This window comes from Dermacentor variabilis, chromosome 3 (assembly GCF_050947875.1).
Source record: "Dermacentor variabilis isolate Ectoservices chromosome 3, ASM5094787v1, whole genome shotgun sequence".
NCBI lineage: Eukaryota > Metazoa > Arthropoda > Arachnida > Ixodida > Ixodidae > Dermacentor > Dermacentor variabilis.
Genome location: NC_134570.1, coordinates 69920406 through 69933823, shown reverse-complemented (window position 1 = coordinate 69933823; position 13418 = coordinate 69920406). Strand labels below are relative to the sequence as shown.

Here is a 13418-nt window from a genome sequence, read left to right as displayed (position 1 = left end):
AATAAAGCTTGCCTTGCGGTATTTTAGGCATGAAATATAAACTGTTCTTCGCGACGTATTCAAGTATACTGTTATTGCAGTACACTTGAACGTGCGTAGGCTACCAGGACAGCAGGCTTACATGTAGTTTCGGAGGGAGCAAGCACGCTAAGACTACGCGTTCAGTGCTGTGCGCAAATATCCACCTTTTTGAAGTGTGCTTAGAAACTTCTGCATTTTCAGGTTCCTTACGAGAGCCTCCAACAAGATACCAACTTCCGCAAACTGTCAGCTCACCAAGTAAGACAAAAGTGTTGTTTTCGTGACTATTTTCGTTGCCGTTGCCTGTCGTATTCTTAGATTTCATAGGACGCCTCACTTCATCGCCATTGAACCATCATCACTTCCGTGCAATCTTGCCCCCACTGACACTGAATAATAACACTCTCTGTGTGCAGCAGAATGCACTACTTCGAGTCTAGTGAAGGCTACTGAAAGCAGCTGATGCGAACACGGTAGCAACTGCTGAAAAAATGGATAAATTTATGCGTTTGTAATACCACTCCATTGCAAGTTGCACTCATCGTGTCCAATACAACCTACGTCACAGTCACATAAGAGTTACCTGTGGCAGCTGTTCATTTAGGTAACGTGTCGTTATTTACGAAATAGCTACCACAACCAAAGGACGAACGATTGAAGCAGCCGCCACTTGTTTAGATCTTCACGTGTGCCCTTGTTCAATACACGTGGCTCTCGTGTGGTAAGCGTGAGTGCCTCCAAGCACATGTGATCTTGCTTCGAAAGTCGTTGACTTGTTTCCCTCACAAAAATCGGAGCGGTAGTCGTGGATGTGTTTTCAGAACCTCCGGAACAAAATGATCCCAAGCCCCAGGTGGTGAACTTGAGTCATGAACCTGTCGACAACTTGGCCGAGAAACCTCAGGTCCTCTTTGGCTCGGAGAGAGGTACGGTCAAGGCATGACCTGCGATCTCAGTTATCCGTAGTGCATAAAGTAACAAATTTAGAGTTATCTATCAAACATTAAACCTTCAAATAGCGTTTCTGAATCAGTCAACTTCTTTATTTACATCAGCATTGAAAAAGTAGCACATTCATGAGAACATTGCCTAAGATGCAATACATGAATTCTTGATTAGTTTTTACATCGAACCGTTAGAGCACCGTACGAGAACCGAAAGATTTTCGCCTACACCCCTTTTTTCAGATTCCACGCACAACACGGATGAAAAGACCCAAGTCGTCAATCCTCCAAACGGTTGATGCATTTTATTTGCTCATTCTCGCACTTTACACTTACGGACAGCCAGGAAAGTCACGAAAACTAAAATTAATATCCTGAGATTCTCGTGCTTGCAAATTTACAGAACTTCGTAACAAACACAGCTTTGCATAGCGTAACAAATCAACATGTCGACGTACATTGAAGGCTTTTGCGTATTCCTTCTTCGGCTCATTCTCCTTTTTATTAAATGTTCGATTTCTACCTTTCATATCAGTAGATGAACTGGAGTAAAGTGCCTACGACAGGCTGGCCGACGTTTTATTAGGTGAACCTATCTTTCTCAAAGGTGACCTTGTCATCCTAGGGTGCTAATTTTAGGGTGTTACTAGAGTGGCGCCACCTGTTATCGCTGTCCGCTTTCCTTTGCAGGGAGCCGCCGCCAAACAAACCCGTTAAAACTAACACGAGGATAATAGGGCCGCCTTTGACAAAAATAGGTCCACATATAGAAACCTTGGCCAGCCTCTACGTGGCATTTTATACCGTTTGTCCAACTTTTATCGCACGGTGCTTTTCCACCTGTCCGCTCGCATCTTGGCTTTGGGCTTTTCTTCTCTTAACTTCCTTTTCCCGCGTAGGGTAGCAAACCGGACGCGCGTCTGGTTGATCTCCCTAGCTTTTCTTCCTTCTTTTTCTCTTCCTCCTCCTCCTTCTCGTTCTCCTCCCCCTTCATAATAGCGGTAACTTGAAAGCCGTGAGCCAAGAAAGAATTAGCTTCTCATCAATCTTTGTTAAAGATGCATCTCGCTGCTAAATTTTCCCACCTTGACTAAGGTTAGCATGCTGAGTTAGCTACAGAAGGACACTTCAGAAGGCGAAATGCACTGAAAGAGGATGCTTCAGAAGTAGAGCTACACTTTAGCGCTCTCTCAGACGCCGCTACTGTTTCAACAGAGCCGGTGAAGAATCTCGGCGAGAAGCCGCAAGTGGTCAATCCCGATGTGGACCCCGTAGGAAACTACAAGGAAAAACCGAACACTCTCAAAGCAACCTACCCCGGTGAGCCGGCCTCAAGAGTGACTCTAAACAGCACCTTCTCCTGACGCCGCCGCACACGAAAAATTATCGCGAAACAATTGACTTTTCGCGATGTAACGCTGCTGTTTACGTAGTTCCAGAAAAAAAAGAGCAACAACAAAGTCATATCGCGTAGTGAAACTGTGATGTAGGTAATATTGGACATAGCTACGACAACAAGGGATTCCGCAACATCCGTGAGGGTTCTGCGAATCTAAACCAGAGCACGCCGAGACTAAATAAACATTCTTCCAGCGGAAAAAAAGAAGAAGAAGACACGAACGAGCACAGAGGACGGCAGGACACAAGGCTAGACCAGTTGAGAGATTAGTGCCTGTCCTATCTTCGCTAGACCGCATGTTTATCCGCTAGAACAATGTTTACCATCCAACTAGAATTATAAGCCTCTCACGCTTGCAAATTCTACCGCCGCCTCAGGTTTCATATTGGCGGCCTACATCCGCCTAATTTCACAGCGCTTGTCGCGCCACCTGTCACAAGCGATGCGACCTGTGCACCAGCTTTTGAGAGCTGTCGCAATCATAAGTGCTCTGCAGTAGTTTGCCTGAATGGCGACTCAATGATTCCGTTTTATAGTCACCTCGCATGACAACAGTGGCTTCGCCAAGCGGTGCTCTGGTTTATATCATGGCATTCTTTCATGCGCCTCATGTTCCTCATCATCACGTCGCCCACTACTCAAACTGGCTGTGTATGTAAGACGCAAAGCATCTACCATAAGTGCCATATTAAATGAGCTCCGTGGTTATCAATTTTGAAAATCTGCAAGCCACTAAGTGCGCTATTAACAGCCAGTATCTAAGTGCAATATTTATCTTTTATAAGCTTCCTCGCCATTATTTAAAAAAAAAACGAATAAACGAAATTAGCTTAGATTTACTGACTCGGTTTCTAATAGAGTTTACGTGGCGGCCACATAATCGCGAGCCACACGACTTGGGATTGACGCCAAAGTTATGGCGCCTTGACAGCGCAACGACGATATCGCACAAGAAACCCTCGGTCGAGAGCAGCTCATAATGTCCCCGGGTTCGCGGAAACAAGCGAATAAGGAGATCGAAGTAACCACCGAGATAGCATGTACTGCAATAAAGGCTGGGGGATACTACAGCGTTGACACATCTTTTCTCTCTCGTGCTTTTTATCGGATATGCGGCCGTCTGGGCAGGGCCTTAAAATAAAGCCCCATAATGTTTAAAGTGAGCTTTTCTTTTTCTTTTTCGCTCTTTTGGGCGTGAAAGCAGTAAAGTAAGGAAGGAAGTGGAAGCGATGCAGATGAGGAGTGAGGAAGCGCGATTTGTAATGCCTTTAAAATACCCCTGGGTGACAAATGGCGGCGCCTATCACGCTCAACTTTTGCGTATGCGGGCGAGGCAGCACGGTTCCCGCGTCGAGCACCATAAAAAAGAAAAAAAAAACTAGTCTCGCAATTTACCCGGCTTAAAAGCGTTCGTATAAAACGTCACGAAAAAAAAAAGAAGAACGTTTTGAAGAAAAGAAAAAAGAAAGGACTACCATAAATGATAGACCCGCTCGTTCAGAATGCGAAAAAGCGTTCAAGTCATTAATCTTGATGGCCGAGAAAATCCCTTCTGTGCGGTCGTTTTACGTATAGTTACCGGTTAACAAACAACAAACTGCGGGAATGTTAAGGGGTCGGTCCGCGGACGTTATTCTTCGCTCTGATTGCGTTGCGGTCCGCAAAAGCGCCGCGCCGAAGGTGGACGACCTAAACGCAATATATATATATATATATATATATATATATATATATATATATATATATATATATAATGAAAACAGGAAACGAGATCGAGAAGTATAGCTCTTGTCTTCCAGTCCAGCGCCCCATAACTCAAGAGGAAATCAGTAAACGCTCATTATTAGGAGAACCAAAAGTCAACGCATAACAGCTACCATACTTTTTTTTTGCCATGGCTCCTTATAGGAAGACTGAATTGTAGTTGTCTCGCTGCCTTACAGGGTCATCACAACGTCTTTGTTGTGTTGGGGTTTCATTTATGCGTACAATTCAGCGAGTAAAAACGTGGATTGACAATGCTGTTTCTTATACTACTGAAATCTCCCAACTTATCACCCTCCTACGAAACAGATGTGGCAAGGAGCATAGACCGAAGGCTGGGCTCACCGATAAAAGGTAAGTTCTTCCCGCGGTCAGAGCAGGATAATAAATTCTGCCCTCCTCTGCTGGTACTTTACGAACATTCACGCCACTGCGTTTCCTTTATTCTTTTTCTTCAGTGTTTTGCTTTTTCTTCAGTGTTTTGAATTACTCCTACAGCATTTCTCATTAGTATGATGTTAGATAGTGAACTGTGCTCCAATCTACTGTTATTTGATTAGTTTTATGCACTGATCCTGTTCGATGTGCTTTGGGAAGCAGGAACTCAGACAAGCCTCAGTAGAGCGACACTCCTGTCTCCTCGTTCCCTATTTTTGCATAAACAAAAGAAAAAAAAGATAGATAGATAGATAGATAGATAGATAGATAGATAGATAGATAGATAGATAGATAGATAGATAGATAGATAGATAGATAGATAGATAGATAGATAGATAGATAGATAGATAGATAGATAGATAGATAGATAGATAGATAGATAGATAGATAGATAGATAGATAGATAGATAGATAGATAGATAGATAGATAGATAGATAGATAGATAGATAGATAGATAGATAGATAGATAGATAGATAGATAGATAGATAGATAGATAGATAGATAGATAGATAGATAGATAGATAGATAAAGACACTGTTCCCATGTGCTAGCTATGACCCTACAAAACTTGGGAAATCAACCTCTATTGTTCTATGAGCGGGTAGCGCTAGTTTTACATGCAGGATGCGCAATGTTTAAGTCAGTGAAACAACAAAATCATTGATGTCATTCGTTCTCAAGGTGCCTTGTGCGTATACCGTTATGTACGAAAATTACTTCCTTTTATTTATTTTTTTCATTGCTCACTGGTCAAACATCGTCATTCATTCCTATAAACACATAAACGGTTTTCGAGAATATAATGTTTCCGTAGGGTCACATGTACCGTCTAAGTTTACAGTGAAACACTTACATTTCATGGATGAATGGATGAACAAAAAAACCTTATTAAGGTCCATCGGAACGGGCACATTTCATGCCAGCCAAAATACAGGCCTCTCATATCGGCCGTGTGTTTCTGTAGAGCCGATCAGTTCATTGAATGAATGAATGAATCTTTATCATGAGTACAAAAGTGAAAAGTAATCGGACATATTGTGAGAGGAGTCCTCCCAAATCACTAAGCTAACGTAAGGCATACGTTATTTTTACTTTTGAACGAATTGTGTGACGCTATGAACTGTATACCTCTGCTGAGTATTCCATTGTTAATAACATAATAATATGCGACCGAGCTTTGTATTCGCTAGCTCAACTCCATAGCCGGCCACAAGATTACAAAGTTAATCAAACAAAGATATTCAAACATATTTATTTGAGAATAAAAGTAAGGCAGCGTTGCGCACATTATTCTGCCTTCTTATCCTGACCAAAAAAGCATGGCGCTCTTTTCGAATCGATTGTATTCGTAGTCACCTCTGAGTTGCAGGAGAGAGAGCGAGAGCGAGCGAGAGAGAGAGAGAGAGAGAGAGAGAGAGAGAGAGAGAGAGAGAAACGTTTATTTGTGAACTAGCGAGAGAGAGAAAGAGATCTCTCTTCGCCCTCATGTGGGCGGCTTCCTCATTCCAGAGGAAGAAAATTTCTTTTTAATCGTTTGGGTTGCCATGCGGCAGAATGTGCGTATGAAGTTTGACTATGGTGTTGGGCTGCTGAGCACGAGGTCGCGGGATCGAATCCCAGCCACGGCGGCCGCATTTCGATGGGGACGAAATGCGAAAACACCCGTGTGCTTAGATTTAGGTGCACGTTAAAGATCCCCAGGTGGTCGAAATTTCCGGAGTCCTCCACTACGGCGTGCCTCATAATCAGAAAGTGGTTTTGGCACGTTAAACCCCATAATTTTTGTGCGTATGAAGTTATACGCAAGCACGGAGGCCCGTTTCATGCCGATATCGAAACAGTCACTCATGAAATGTGTTGCCCCTGAGTCATCATTCATAGTCGTCAGGTTGGTCAGTCTTTTTAACACCACCTTCCTAAAAATACGTTCGGGAAATGTACGCTTCAAGGTGAAGTAATTGCCGTTGTACCTTGCACTCGGCCTCTTCCTCTAGCACGCTCGCCCGTTAGATGAAGACATTGCCGCGAATACCGATTGCCGTTAAGAATATGCCGCATTCTCAAATATTTTCTTCTCAATCCCATTTTGACTGTCTGTTTCCCTTTTACTTTCGCTTAATCTTCGCGCAGACACTTCGACAAAGACACAGGAGAGACCACAGGTGCCTCCGAGAGTGCCCCTTCCAGCGAGTAAGTACGAACGAGCGTTCGCAGGGCGTCGCGAACCCTTTTCGCAAAGAAAGTGATTTACAGGAGCAGAACAAGGAATGTCGCTGAAGATAACGTACCCTTGCGGAAACGTTGGCTTCGGCGACCATTCCTTGTTCTATCACTATTAGTCAGTTCAAACCTCTATCCTCCTGTGAACCTCTCTCTATATTTAGATTCACAAGGAAAGCCTCTGTTCGCAAGGAGGTGTTTTGTTTTTGATTTTTTAAAGATACAAGATATGTCGATATACAGCGTGGCAGTAAAAAAAAACGTGGAAGAAATAGAATCACTCACATTTAATCAAATGCTTTATGAATCTGGGAAGTAGATGAGAAAATGAACAAGCCAGAAGGTTAGGTTAGTCACATGTTGGTTAGGTTGGATCGCTAGGCGGGGAAGCGCACTTGCGAGAGAGAGAGAGAGAGAAGGGAAGACGGAAAGGCACGGAGGTTAACCAGACTGAGTCCAGTTTGCTACCCTACACGTGGGGAGGGGAATGGGGAGTGAAAGAGGGAGAGAGAGAGAGAACTTAGGTGTAGGATGTCTATAGTCGGGCACTCAAGTCTGTTGCCCTCAGGTAGCGACAAAGCGCTCGAACCGCTTTCTGGGCCAATGAGCTGTGAGGCCACGCTCCCAAGATCTTCGCTTCCGTAAATGGCCTGTCATCCAGTCTATTCAAGGCACACTGGAGAGTCGCACGTTGATTATCGAAGCGAGAACAGTGGCACAGAAGGTGACTGATGGTCTCTTCACACTTGCACTTAGCGCACATTGGTGAATCCGCCATTCCAATACGATAGCTGTAGGAGTTGGTGAATGCTACTCCTACCTACAGCTGACACAGCAGTGTTGCGTCACGTCGTGGAAGGTTCGCTGGTAATGTAAGGTTCAGTGATGGGTCGAGGCTGTGTAAACGACACTTAGAGTTCTGTGGTGTATGCCAGCAACCTAACGTGATTGTACGAGCGAGACTGCGAAGCTCTCTTGCAGCGTCGACTCTGGATAAAGGTATAAGGAGTGTCGGTGAGCCAGCCTGGGCACGTCGGGCAGCGTCATCGGCGAGGTGATTCGCACTTGCGAATTTTCTGTATCGTCTAAGACCCCAACACGACGCTGCAAATACATTAAAATAGATAACACGGGTCAATGAATGCTATCCGTCGTACACAGATATAAAGACGCAATAAAAGTATTATGACCATTTCGTCGCATGGCAGTATACGTACTCACCAGGATTCTGCACGCTGTTCAAGGAGCCATGGTATATCATGTGTTAATTTGTTTTTACTTATCTTTTAGGCAAACAGCTCTCTCCTCTTTCAGACCTACACAATCGGTAGCGTCGCGGTACGCTGCATTGCTATTGTATAACCGAAAAAAAAAAGAGCTATTTGCGATCACAAAAAAATCTTGATTCATAACAAAAAAGAAAGATAGATAGAACGGAGGCGACAATAACTTTAATAGTTAGAGACGCTACAATTACAAATTTATAGCTTTGACGAGGAGTGTAATAAAAGCGCGAACTCGAAGTATAGTGGTGTTGTGTGAATCGCTGACCTCGTTTCTTTTGTAGTATGGCACACCGTTGCGTTTGTAAACGAACGAAAAGAGTGCATTACCATTAAGCCCATTTCTCTTTTCCTCCACGTTCAATGAAATGCCCAAGTGACATGCCCTCTCTGAACATTTGGATGTTTTGCTGCATTCTATAGCGAGTGAAGTGAAATGTCTGCAACGTCTGTCTTCTCTCAGAAGAGCCTGTCGTCGGGTTGGGTTACGCCTAACCCAACCAAAGCTTTGTAAATTTATTGCGTTACCGTTCAGCAGGCAACACAATTTTTTCTAAATCTCACACTATATAATGCGAGTCGCTCTGAACAAACGATTTTCGAGCCTGACAATGATTGCATCCAGTAACTCATTCGCGCGCGCGCTATTTCAGAGCTTTTAGCTGCTCGCAGTGTACACTGTAAACAAGGTTAAGCTTCTTTCCGTGACTTGATTACTCAGGCAAACGAATGAACAAACCTGCTCAATACGAACAAATAAGCACGCAACATACCTGCGCCTCGTTGGCGCAGGCTCGCATTGACGTCACTGACTAATAAAACACAATAAAAATTATTACCCGGCAGAACACTACTACATCGATTAAGTTAAAGAACTCACGTTCTCTTCGTACGAAGGGCAATAAAACAAAGTGTTCGTATGTAACAGCATTACACCGTGATGTAGCGAGAACTAATAAAATCAAGCAACGCCATTAAACGCCTCATTCTTCCTTTTTTCTCTCTCTCTTTGGTCTGCTCCTCTCCTCAGGAACAACAACAACGATAAAAGAGACCCATCGAAAGCCGAGCGAATGATGTCACCTTTTCTTTCTTTCTTTTCTCTCGCAGGGCCTTACGGCGAGCGTGACCCTGTTCCTCAAATTCCAGTGCCACCGTCGCGTAAGTTCATTTGGGACGCTAGAGCACCGATAAACTAATAAACGCGAAGTGGGCTCAATGCACTCGGCTCTGCTTTCCTGGGCTGCGGCCAAACTTTCTTCCTCCGCGCTGTGGCGACGTGCTACCTTTCACGAGCGGGGACAATGTTGCACAATTGAGTCACGAAAAAAAAGAAGAAGAATCAGAGAGCAATTTGTGTGTACCCACGCGTTACTCTATAGCCGTGACCTTCTTCTTCAGCGGGACTTAGAGAATGGCGAACCATAACTTGGAGAAAGTTCTTTTAGTGAGGCGGGTGGATAAACGCGTGCAGATGTCGTGGGACGCGAACACGCGTTTAAGGACGAGATGACGCTTTGTCTTTCGTGACACACAAAGACAGTGCGTTGCGACGCGCGTCCTTGGACGCACAGTCGTGCCGTTGCGACGATGAAGAAATAAAGACTGCCACAAGTGTGTGAGTGGACAATTTCGCTCTTCATTTGGTCACCCTCCGTGCCCCCCGGAAAAAGAAAAGCACGCAAAGCTCAAATCATAACGATTGCGACGAGCACAGTCGTCGGTCGTCGAATCGGAACAGACGGGGTTTAGTAGAGTCTGTACCCGGTATTCGCACCGTGTGTCAGCGCACGTCCCAGAGTAATTACTGGTGCAGTCGTTGTACATTCGATGACGCGCAGTGCTCAGTCACTGAAATGAGCAAACACTCGGCACTTCTTTCGCGCCACCGGTGGGCACTGTGGACACCGACGTGATGTTTGTTTCTCTGTCAAATGAAAGCGAGTGAACTAGCGGTGGATTGTGACGGCATTCGGCCCCCTCGGCGACCACCCAGCGTTCACCAGCCGGCCTCCATGCTGTCCGACTATCGCGTTTCAATCGCAGAGCATTGTGAAGGTACGTTCACACCAACGAGGAAAAAACGCGAGCGGCATGCCACAGGTGGCAGAACGCACCAGCGCTGGCATGGCCACACTTGCGGGCGTCGCCGCGGCAAGCAAGTGAATCGCTATCAGCTGGACTCGTTGCTGCTGCGATCAGCGATGCCGAGAGATTTCTTTGCAACGTTCACCCGCGTGAACGAATCGGCCTAGCCTCATTGGCGGACCTGACGGGTAGGCAAGTGGCCCGCCGCGAAAAAAATAGCTTCAATACCCAATCGCTCCGCGGCAGGAAAGAAGTTGCCGCTCACCTGTTTCCGAGGCACGCTTTCTGCCACCTGCGGCATGCCGCTCACGTTTTTGCCGCTAGTGTGGACGCACTTTACAACACTATGCGCGTCGTGCGAGCAGTATGACAGGACAAGACTCTTTCGCTGTAAAATTGGCGACAATGTTCAGTAAACTTCCGATGCGGTAGGCGTGTCTTGCACTGAGTGATAATTGATAGCGGTGATAATCCGGAGAGAAATGGTCGTCGGAAAGAAAAGCACGAAACAATGTATGCGTGACAGTACTGTTTGCGTGTCTATGGAAAGCTTTTGATTTGATTTAATTTCCGAGAGTCGCTAGAAGAATGTATTAGAACAAATCAGCTATAAGCATGCAACCATTTGTTATGTAGGTACTGCAAAAATAACTTTACGAAATCGTTTCTCCTATCTCCTACAAAAGTGCATCCCTGGATACGCAACGAACAATTGACAAATGACACTGTAGGGCTGCTTTTGAGTCACAGAATATTTTCCACCAATGCATACACATTCTTGCTTGTATTTGACGATAGCACTGTATATATGCAACTCCTGTGATGTCAAATGAACTGGAGAACACCTCTCGTGCTACATCCCTTCCTCTCAACATGAAAGGCTTGACCTCCAAACAGCTATAAATCAGCTAGACGGAAGGCCTCTCTCGTTGCACAAAAACTTGGGACCATGGTCTCGCATATCACAGCTGCAAAAATCCGCAAAAGCGTTTCTGCGATTTCTAAAGGCTACCGTACCGAGCAACCGTCTGTGATTCAGAGCAGAGAACTTTCACTACTTTCTCTCCTCTTAATTTTCCCTCCCCATTTTCCTTTACCCCGGTGCAGAGTAGCCAACCGGGCTCAGTTCTGGTTAACCTCATGGTTTTAATTTATCATTTTATCTCTATCTCTTGCCCAATCATTGTCCGTTAACCAGCGGGTATTGCCCTCTGAAGCTTCAGGCTTGAGTTTGGCGTCCTTGAACATCTTGTTCGTATCAGGGGGCAGCCGCAGCAGGCGATGAGTGCTCGCCGTAGGGCTTTGGTTCACCGGCCACATTTCGCGGAAAATTTCTATCTTGCGTTGACATATTTCTTGTCTAGCCTTAGCGCTTAACTAGCACTTGTATACCTATATTGCTACATTCTGGATAACCACATAAAGTGACTCCTAGTACTAGAGTTATGCTTGCAGAAAACGTTTTCTTAGGTCATCACAATTTCTTAGTGGCTATGGCGTTGCGCTGCTGAGCAAGAGGTCGTGGGTTCGAATTCCGTTTGCGGCGGTCACGTATAGGTATGGGTAAGATGCAAAAAGGCCCGTGTACTTCGATTTAGGTGACCGTTAAAGAAACCTAGGTGGTCAAAATTAATTTGGAGTCCCCATTACAGCGTGTATCATAATGAGATCGCGATTTTGGCACGTCGAACCCCAAATTTGCTAATCATGTTGGGTTTTTCGTTTCGTTCCAGAGAGCACCATAAGCAACGCACATCGTCCACCATATGGAGGCGACAAACGTGAGTGCTGAAAGGCAACAAACGATAAAGAAAGGAAGGAAGAAGCATGTTGTTGTTGTTGTTGTGTGTTTGTTTTTACTGTTTGTCATCGTTCTATGGTCGCGGCGTGTCCAAGTATAGTGATCTATATGCACAAAGAGGCCCAAATATACATTTTATGGAGAAGCAAAATTTCATTACTCTCTCTTTCTCAATAATAATAATAATAATAATAATAATAATAATAATAATAATAATAATAATAATAATAATAATAATAATAATAATAATAATAATAATAATAATAATAATAATAATAATAATAATAATAATAATCTCTATTATCATCATTGATCTAGTAGATGTTGGTGCATGTAAGACAACATCGGATGTATACAGATCTTCTGTTAATTCATAGATGTGCACGAAAAAAAGTTTCAAACAAACAAAGAAAAGGCCCTAGTAACAACATAGTAGCAAAAATTGTAAAGTTGCCACGCACACACACATGCACAACGTATACCGACAAAAACAAATGCCCCTGAGCAGTTCACGAAATTCAGGTGTCCATCTTCAAGTGCAAATTATGTCCCCCGTTGGTGGCAAACACAGCACTTCGCAAACCCGCACACGAGAACTGCGTACGGAATCTCTTATTCTTGTGTTGTTGAAGTTAAACATGCATGTTAAAGGATTTTGCAGGCGACTCATAACCTAGTGAACAAGGTAACCGAATACAACGCAAGACAACGTGTTGCAATAAATATCAAATTAATATCAGAGACAGCGCCGTGCAAAGCACAGACTGGAATAACCTAAGATCGATATGGGCGCACAATTTAACAGCATAAGTAATTGAGCGCACCAAGTTAGTGAAAAAAAATCTTATAAAACAAATGCCATTAAAAATCTTATCTCCCGACGCCAAGCTTGCTTGATTGTGTCTTTGGTCCGCTTTCCCTCTCTTTCACGCCCGTGTATTTTCTATAGCCTTCTTGAGCCAATGGCTGAAGTCCTGAATGACAGTTACTCCTGCAAAAGATCTAACCCCAATGTAGTTTAACTCGTTAATGTCCCAGGCAACAGAGAAATGGCGGCTTTAAAATTGCCGATAAGACGGTGAAATAGAGATTGCTCAAGTTTATGCGTTGTGATTACGGTAGTGCGCTAGGTATTGCGCCTAATCTTACAGGATAACAAACAGACTCTGAACGGAAGCCGGCGGGCCACAAGCGCTGGAACGGAAATATGACAGGTGTAACGTTAAGAGTATGGAAGACAACAAACCGAATTAGGACGGCAAATGCGAGTGGATGATGTTTGTAGCTCTGATTAAAAGCAAGTAGCGGAGTCGCGCGTGTCATATTAATCCACAGAACTAATACGTTAGAGTGCCGTTATACAAATCTACTAGAGTGCCGAGGAAAGGGACGCGCACTCTGTGGCGGCAGAAGATTCGGTGGAGCAATAGATCAGGAAAGACTGCAGGCTTATGACGA

At 44.4% G+C, this 13418-nt stretch overlaps 1 protein-coding gene across 1 annotated transcript in view; it reads left to right on the top strand.

The window, feature by feature from the left end:
- LOC142575852 (uncharacterized) overlaps positions 1-13418 on the top strand; it is a 265876-nt gene that overhangs the window by 202359 nt on the left and 50099 nt on the right. The window contains exons 5-9 of the mRNA XM_075685551.1: positions 223-279; positions 4438-4482; positions 6699-6758; positions 9182-9232; positions 11893-11940. Coding sequence (XP_075541666.1) covers positions 223-279; positions 4438-4482; positions 6699-6758; positions 9182-9232; positions 11893-11940 — 261 coding nt within the window. The remainder of the gene's footprint in view (positions 1-222; positions 280-4437; positions 4483-6698; positions 6759-9181; positions 9233-11892; positions 11941-13418) is intronic.